General features: G+C 36.6%; 2 protein-coding genes across 2 annotated transcripts; one reads left to right on the top strand and one right to left on the bottom strand.

Annotated features, from left to right (window-relative positions):
• On the top strand, positions 308-3,026 carry LOC107624151 (PXMP2/4 family protein 2). The gene is made up of 3 exons (XM_016326618.2): positions 308-796; positions 1,328-1,422; positions 2,439-3,026. Exons 1-3 carry the CDS (start codon positions 635-637, stop codon positions 2,824-2,826), a joined length of 645 nt encoding a protein of 214 aa, XP_016182104.1. The 5' UTR covers positions 308-634; the 3' UTR covers positions 2,827-3,026.
• LOC107623822 (proline-rich receptor-like protein kinase PERK15) lies at positions 3,496-8,567 on the bottom strand. The gene is made up of 8 exons (XM_021115003.1): positions 7,321-8,567; positions 6,250-6,639; positions 6,000-6,086; positions 5,668-5,738; positions 5,344-5,429; positions 5,012-5,156; positions 4,497-4,658; positions 3,496-3,959 (listed from the first exon to the last, which is right to left on the bottom strand). Exons 1-8 carry the CDS (start codon positions 8,231-8,233, stop codon positions 3,723-3,725), a joined length of 2,091 nt encoding a protein of 696 aa, XP_020970662.1. The 5' UTR covers positions 8,234-8,567; the 3' UTR covers positions 3,496-3,722.

Here is an 8,981-nt window from a genome sequence, read left to right on the forward strand (position 1 = left end):
TATTTTAAATAAATAAGATAAATTATAAATAATTTATTAATTAAATTTCGAAAATTTAGAATCTTATCCTGTCACCCATAATCAAAGGATGTTCTTTTTTTTTTCGTTTTTGGTCAAATATGGTCTTTCTAAAACAACCATTAAAAATTAGCCCAAAAGTATCAATTTGATTTGGGCCATATAACCATATAATCATCTGATCCAAATGATACTAGCTAAACTAGGCTTTTAGGTCCAATAATGACCCATGTCATAGCCCAGCCCATATTTGATAAATCACGGAAAGACAGTTTTACCCTTGTCCGCTCTTTCGTCGTTGCATCTGAGACTCGGCACCTCCATTATCAAAACCAAAAAAATAGCAGAATCTCACCAATTCAACCCCCCGGCCCCGATTCTTTCCAAAGTTTATCCCTTTTTCTTCTCTTCTTCTTTGTCTTCGAACGAAGTTCCTACAAAATGAACTGAATTTGTTTAAAGAAAAAAAAAACATTTTTTTTAATTATTCTTTAAGTATCGTTTAAAGCACCACATCCCATTTTTACTCAGTGCTGGGGGTCTTCAGAAAGGGGATGAATTTAAATTAGTGAAAATTTTAGGGTTTAAGATTGTGATAATTTTGTGAGTTGTGATTATGCTTAGGTTGTGGAAATGGTACCAAAATTGCTTGGCTGTTCACCCTGTTAAGACACAGGTAATCAGTTCAGGAATCATATGGGGTGTTGGTGACATTGCTGCACAAGCTGTCACTCATAGTTATTCTACACCTAACACTGCCCACACTCATCAAATTCAGGTAAAACACTGTTTTAATTTAGTGAGACATAATGTCATTTCATATTTGCTATAATGGTGGATTTTCACTTCTTTTATTACTTATTTTGTGTGTATTGGTAGTTGTATGCTGTTTGGATTTGTGGCTCACATGTTAATAGTGCATAAAAAAGAAAAGAAAAGAAAAGAAAAAGAAGATAGAATCACTGTGGCTGTGGCTGACAAGATTGCAATGAGCCTTATAACTTGTTCTTTTGCCCCTTCACCAATGCCATGGTTCTTGCCTTTTGGTTAAGATGGAATTTGGTTTTTTGGAGTCTGATATTGCTATCTTTGTTGAAAAGATTAGAACTTATTATTATTATTATTATTATTATTATTATTATTATTATTAAAGCTTCTCTATCAAATTAAGCATTTGTTCTTACTTTGACCTTTCTTTTTATGACAGTAGTGAATGTGAGAGATTGTTGATTATTGGTGAATTGGTGATTTTGTATTAGTATCGTAAAACTTCACATTGTTTCTTTTGGTTGATGGCATTATCTTGTAGGATGACGACGACGACGAATTCAAGATCAACTGGAAGCGGGTGGCTACAACCAGCTTGTTTGGGTTAAGCTTTGTTGGCCCAGTTGGCCATTACTGGTAAATAGCATTACTTTGTCAATTATGTTGTGTGCTTGCATATTGACAGTATTTTATTGTGATGGTTTCTTGTCTGATTTTGAGATCCTGAATCTGCATTTGCTTGTTAAGTTTTCTAGTTGATTTATCCGCATTTGCTTCCTTGGTTTTTTAATTTTTGTAAATTAATTCCGTGATCTCACTAAAAGAATTAGATTAATGCACATCAGATGGTTTTTAACCACACTGCAAAATGATCATGGCTAGTTATTCACTCTGACCTATCATAGGTAAATGCCAATTGTGGAACAGGTTACTGAGTTTTATTTCAAAGCTGCAAACTAGTTTCAATGCTACTATTTTTATAGGCTAGGTGTTCGGACTCTTATCAAACAGATTCCAACCATACATTTAAGATAAAATTGAGGGATTAGTGTTGTGAACTTTTCATCTGCTCAGGGCCTAAAGCTTCTATTTGGGCTCTGAATATGGGATCCCTTTCCGCTTCTGTAGCACAAAATGCCTGATCACAGGGATGGTGCAGTACGGGCTTCTCATCAGTTACACGGGGCTGAAACTTTCTATCTTAACTGCTGTTGTATGTTTGCTTGTGCCTTTATATGAGTGATAGAAGTATATCCAATGTCCCAAATTTACTTATCTTACTCATACGGTTCTTCACTACTATCACTTTGACTTCTTCATATATATCCTTTTGGCAGATTTGGCAATTGTAGTTCACATAGGTCTACAAGTTCAGTATAAGTGTTAAATTTCTTTTAGTAAAAGGCATGTGATGATCGCAATTTAAATAGGTGTGGCTTGCTGCTCCAGAAATGTCTAATCGACATATGAGCTTCATGAATCACATACGTCTTTTTGCAGTAAACATTGTGTTCCACATTTATATAACTGAAGTTGTTGATAGTACGTCTAAAATAGTATGTACAAGTAGCGGGAAGGGTGTAGTGGTGTTGGGCACGGCGAATATCAGCTTGTTAATTCTTCTTTTTCTTCTTTGATGTTAATTGTTGTAGGTATGAAGGCTTGGATAGATATATAAGATTGAGACTCATGCTCAAACCAGATTCCTTCCGCTTTGTTGCCTCTAAAGTTGCCATTGACGGGTTCCTTTTCGGGCCATTGGATTTACTCGCATTTTTCACTTACATGGGCCTTTCTACCGGAAAGAGTATTCCTCAAATCAAAGAAGATGTGAAGAGAGATTTTCTTCCCGCCTTTATCTTAGAAGGAGGGATATGGCCCATCGTTCAGGTCGCAAATTTTCGGTATGTACCCGTAAGGTATCAGCTCCTATATGTCAACCTCTTCTGCTTGCTGGATAGCTGTTTCTTGTCTTGGATTGAGCAACAACAGGATGCTCAATGGAAAAAATGGGTGAAATCTTTTCTACCTCTCAAGTAACACAGAAGCATCAAGTCTTAATTTAGTGCTTCTCAATTTCTCACTCATGTCTTTATTCCTGGCCTTGTCAATTTGTTAAATGTTCATCTCAGATTGTACTAGTTTATAAAAGCCTATTGATTTACAAGATATGATTTTCATCTTGAATACAAATTGACACTTTGATCAATCAAACATGTGCAATATCAAGTTCCATTGAATAAAAATAATACAAGGAACAAGAGAAGCTATCATACACATGTTACTAGTTAGCATTCAATAATATTTCGAAGTTCAAACTTCAAAGCATGTTGATTTGATTATTTAATTTAATTTTTTACAGATTAGAAAATAAAATTTTCGTACCTGATCTTGAGGTGCCAATCTACATCATTCTGCCAAGCCCACTAAATCAAAGTTTAAAGACAAAACTCCCCAGATTGATCTTTAATTTCTGCGTTTGGACGAATTGATTACTGGGAAAAAGATTCAACTTGTGAACTTTGCACATATAAATGTCAGACATGACCATAAAAAAATGTAAGACAATGTATAGAAAAAAAAGAATTATAATTGATAATAGTTAAAATTAGTTTGGCCAAATACAGACAAACGTTTCTTTTTTAAAGAGACAAATTTGTGTGGCGTTAGTTTTGATAGGGACTAACCTTGGAGTTTAGTTTAATTCAGTTAATATCAAGCTTTGAAAATCTCTAATTCAGTAAGCTAAGCAATATTGTGATAGAGTTGATAAAAAAGAAAAAAATTGAAACATTAAGAATTCGTCTTCTACTCTAGGAAACACCATTCTTTACATAATGAACATAACAAAATGAGTTTGTTTCTTCTTTTACAACACAACACAATGCTGTCAATGCCCCATCTCTGAAGTATTATCACAGTTCTTGACTTGGTTGTTAGCCTTCACTACTTGAGTCAGATAGGCAAAGACCATAAGCACTAGTCATTTCACTATGCACACTTGAGCTGCACTGTTGAGATGATAATCCCAAATTGAAGTCTCTCAAGTCCTGTTGGTATTGGCAGGCATCATAAGTTGAACTCTCTGGCCAACTGTATATTCTGGTATGCCCCGGCGTAATGTCCCCTACAAGATCCGACAGAGAAACCAATCCTTCTAAGGCACCTGCAATCTGTTATACAATTTGTGAAAACTTTGTGGTTAGATACATGCAGTCCTTGTGAAGATCTATTTAAAGAACTTACATCAATGAGAACATGGCTACTAATGATAAGTTATTCTATTAAAGAATGTTGAACCAAGTTAGAAAGCAAAAAGAAAGCACTTCGAAAGGATTTCACAAGAATTTAATTTTCCTCACAATGAAGCATTTCGCTTTTCCATGATGATAATTCTATCCCAAGAGGGATGTTGTAATTAGAAGTAGACAAGATCACAAGAAGGTGGATTCTATACAGAGTGAGAATGGCATGAAGTATTTGAAGAACTGGAGCAGGATTAATGGACCAAATTTTTATGTCTTTCTATGATGTCGACACCTTTTTATATTAGTTTTAATGTAACAAAGATCATTCACTTCTAATTGTAGTTACCCTCATGATCTAGCAATAGCCCCAACAGTTAAAGTTCTAATTAGCTCCTGTCCTTTATGTTTTTTCCCTTTATGTATGCTGCTGATGGAAATGGAAAACAATGAACAGATTATTACTTGGCTCATACGGGGTCGAAGGCTGGCTGAATGGCGCACGCAGGCGGCTGCGCAGGTAATCATTCTAGTCATCTCATCAGCTCTATAATTATTCTGCAACCTTGGATCAACAAGATCACTGACATCACCATCTTCTAGCACTTGCGCAAGCAAGGGCCTAGCCTGCAGTGCCAATAGAAAAAAACATATTGGAAACTCAATTTAAAACTCAGGAAGGTTCATTCGCAAAGGAGCTTATGTGGAACAAAGAAAAACAAAAAAATGTCCCTTAAATTCACTTTTGCTTTGAAGAATCACCAACTAGACCAAGCATCTAAGGCATATGCAAGTTAGCATTTCTGAAGTGCAATATATAAGCTGGCAAAAAATTATCTAAGTTGTTATCCACAGTCAACATACAGAGATACCAAAATTTGATCCATAAATAAATGTTAAAAGCTAGATTTTCAAACATGTGGGTTTGCATGTATGCTCCTATTTGTACATGACCACAATCTTTGAATTGATGAACTCACCCAATCAACCAAGCTCACGTTTCTTGATCCTTCTGTACTGATTGCTGGACGTCCAGTTAAGAGTTCTAAAAGCATCACTCCATAGGAATATACATCTGATTTATCTGTTAGTTTACCACTTGATGCATATTCTGGAGCCAGATACCTGCAATTATGAAGATAAAATTCTGAAGTTCGAGGCTAAAACTGTTCTTGTCGTATCCATTAGATAACTTTAACAAACGTCATCATAGTATCATATGGATTCCCTGCATCCTACTCTAATCAAGAAAACAATGAAGACCCAAATCAATTCTTGCAGTTATGTGTGGCAAGTTGAAAAGTGACCTTACCCAAAGGTTCCCACGACCCGGGTGGTGAGGTGAGTGATGCAACCATCAGCATTGGGGAAGATCTTTGCTAAGCCAAAGTCAGAAACCTGACATAAAGTCAAGCTCATTATCATTCTAAAGAAATTGAGAAACATATCTTCAAACATTGCCTATTAACATAGCCACATAGGAAAAATCTGTTCTAGTCAAGTTTTATTAATAAGATGATGTATTGGTGAATGAAAAAAATAAAAAGGAAAAGGGCATGTCCAGTTAACTTATAAGCATTCTGAAGGATGTTTCACAGTTGTTACTTAACATTTAAGTGAATAACATAACCCTTACCTTTGCTTCAAAATTGAAGTCCAGAAGGATGTTAGATGCTTTAATATCACGGTGAATGATTGCTGGATTACCTGCAGAAGCACGAACACATGATGCTTTTAATTAGAACAGACTACTGATCTAGTTTTGAAAGGCATAATATGTTAGTATGCTTATATGAGATGTATAACTCCAATCAATTCATGTGAGAAATGGGATTTCTATAATTTTTTTAACTCATAACAACACTATAGTGAGATTTGCAAGCATTATATTAAAGTTTAGGAATGCTAAAATTTTAACTTCAAAGTATTTATTCTGCTTCAAGTTTAAGGGTGAATAAGAATTCTCACAATCTTCATGTAGATATGCGAGCCCTTTTGCAGATCCTAGGGCAATCTTAATTCTCTTCTCCCACCGTACAACGGGCTTCCCTTCCCCTGCAATACAGTGTATCATCTTCAGGACCATGCAACTGGTAAATGGAACCGCAAAGTACTTGCTTATGATGCAAGAAAGGGTACAGAACATGCAAGTCATAAAAAATCACCAACCACTGTAGAAAAAAACTAAGAGCAAGATTGCCATAAATGGTAGGCTTACCATGTAAATGGAATTCCAATGTGTTATTTGGAACAAATTCATAAACAAGCATTCTTTCAGACATGGTAACGCAGTATCCAACCAACTCAACAAGATGCTTGTGATGCACCCGGCTAATGGTCTCAACCTCGGCCTGAAATTCTCGCTCTCCTTGCTGGCTTCCTGATTTCAACTGTTTAACTGCAATTTCCTTTCCACTTGGAAGAATTCCTTTATATACATAACCAAATCCACCTTCCCCAAGAAGGTTGGCTTCAGAGAAACTCTTAGTGGCTGCTACTAGCTCATCATATGTGAAAATGCCATTCACAGGGCCGAAATCTCCACCTCCCTCTGTTAGCTTTGATGGATTTGGCAGCACTTTGATGACATGAGAACCTGATTCTGACGCTGACATAATTTAGTACCCAAACATCCCAATAACTGCGCACAAATCTAACTAAAAATAAAATGCATATTGTAATATGAGACGAGTTACATTGGATGATCAATCCGTTGTCAGATTTCTAATTCTGATTCTATCATTGGTTATGGATTCATGGATTATGAAAACATAAGCAGAAGAAATTACTAAAGAAATTCAGATCCTAAATTTTGCAACTCCAGGATTCAACTCCTAAAGTGTATGTATAGTTCAATCAATCTACTTACATTGCAAGTAAGCTTTAACTAAGATAAGGTAATTTCTTAAGATTCTAATCTATCTAATGATCTATATTGCGAGCAATCATTTTAAAGTGAGTAGTGATATACCCTCTTAAACATCTTTCCTAATTATTATCCTCCTAATTCCTAAACAAGATGTATTCAATATCTTAAAAACATATAAACTACTAGATACTTTCTTTGTTGAGAAATTTTGAGATGATTATGAGTACGGTTTAGCAGGAAAAATAATTTTCTTTCAAAATACAACTCCTTAAATTGTAGGTACAATTCTCAGTTTAATTGAGAGTCTCTATTCTACTTCTATATGGACCAACCAATTCTCATAAAGTTTCTACGAAGTTTAGATTAATGCATAAACTTATCATCAATTAATATAGTTAAGGCTGAAGAATAAGATTTGACTTTTACTCTTAGCTCCAACACAAGGTGATGATTCCTCAGATTGATGTGTATGCAGATTCTTCTTCTGCTGCTGCTTTTTCTTTCTATTCCTGCACAAAAGTAACATAAGTGCTACAACAAACCCAATAACGATACCACCAATTACGATTCCCTCAATTATGAATCCACTTGGCACTTCGAACCCTGAGTGTTTATCAACGTCCACCGCAAGCGGCAAGCTTCGACTCGATGGTGGCTGCGCCGGCGTTGATTCTGGAGTTGATGGCAATGTAGGCCCCGTGAAAGGGTAAACGGTCGCCGGCGGCTGTGGCAGCAGCGGAGAGGTTGCTGCTGCTTCCGGTGCCAGAGGCCAAAATTCCTGTGGTGGTGGTGAAGTGGCTGTCGGAACTGGAAGCGCCGGCGAAACTTTCCGGTGACGCAGCGGCAATGGTGGTAACGCATTTGACGGAAAAGTAACCGACGGCGGAATCAGAGTTGGCGGAGACGAAGGAAGCGGTGTCGCCGGAACCGGAGGAGATGCTGCCGTCGGCAACGCCGTATTCGGAGGAGATGGCGTTGCTGGAATTGGATTCTCGTTCGATGTAATCGGAGTCGACGGTGAAGCAGCGACGAATGGAATTTCCGGCTGAGGCGGCGACGAGGAAATCGCCGGCGGGACTTGAGTAACCGGAGGCGGGGAGTTTGTAGGCATAGACACCACCTCCGGCGGAGAAGTGATCGGCGGCGAGGTAAGCGGTGGTGCTGTAGGCATTGGAAGCACTAACGGCGGTGATGGCGGAGAAGGAAATGGTGGTGGCGCTGCTGTAGGTTGGAGCAGCAATGGCGATGGGGGAGGAGTAATGTCAATCAGCGGCGGAGACGGCGGAGCCATTACCGGTGAACTTGCCGGAGTCAAAGGCGCAACTGAAAACATTTTATTTATTTTTCTATTTTAATTTTCTTTAAAGAAAAGAAAAGAAAAAGAAAGAAAAAGAAAAAGAAGAAAAGAAAGAAGAAGTTCTAAGTAGTAAAGTTTAAGAACTGAAAATGCATGGTCTTGAAGGAAACCAAGTAATGCTATGTGTTCCAAAGAGGGATTTGCAGTTGAAAAAGTGAAAAGTGTGAGGGGGTGGAATGCAATTTGATTAGGGAGTGAAGTGAAGTGCAGTTCAACTAACTATACGAATAGGAGGTGCTTTTCTTGGTGGTGCAATTCCATTGCATGTGAGAGGCTATACAACTAGCTAGCTTTGCTAGTTATGATAGATTATATGGTGATGGATAAATTTATAAATATTTTCGTAGTGGGTTTAGGTGTTACTAGATGAGACAAAGACATGCATGTGGTAGTTTGTTAACCTTTTCGAAAAGAAGAATATTTTATATAAAATAAATACTAGCATAGACTTTTTTAGTCTCTAAGGAGACTAGGAGAGACCACTCTCAAATCGGTGAATAAAAATACAACTAACATAATACTAAAAGTATAATAAATAAATATTTATGGTTTTTCATTGAGTAATAACATAAAAATACGAAAATAAATATATTACCTGTTATTTATGTTTAGATTAAACCAATATAATAAACATTTAAATTAATATAATATTTATATTTATATATTTGTAAAAAATAAGACTATGTATATAACTAATATGCTCATCAAGTGATTATCGTCTAAC

Source organism: Arachis ipaensis, chromosome B10, assembly GCF_000816755.2.
Source record: "Arachis ipaensis cultivar K30076 chromosome B10, Araip1.1, whole genome shotgun sequence".
Taxonomy (NCBI): domain Eukaryota; kingdom Viridiplantae; phylum Streptophyta; class Magnoliopsida; order Fabales; family Fabaceae; genus Arachis; species Arachis ipaensis.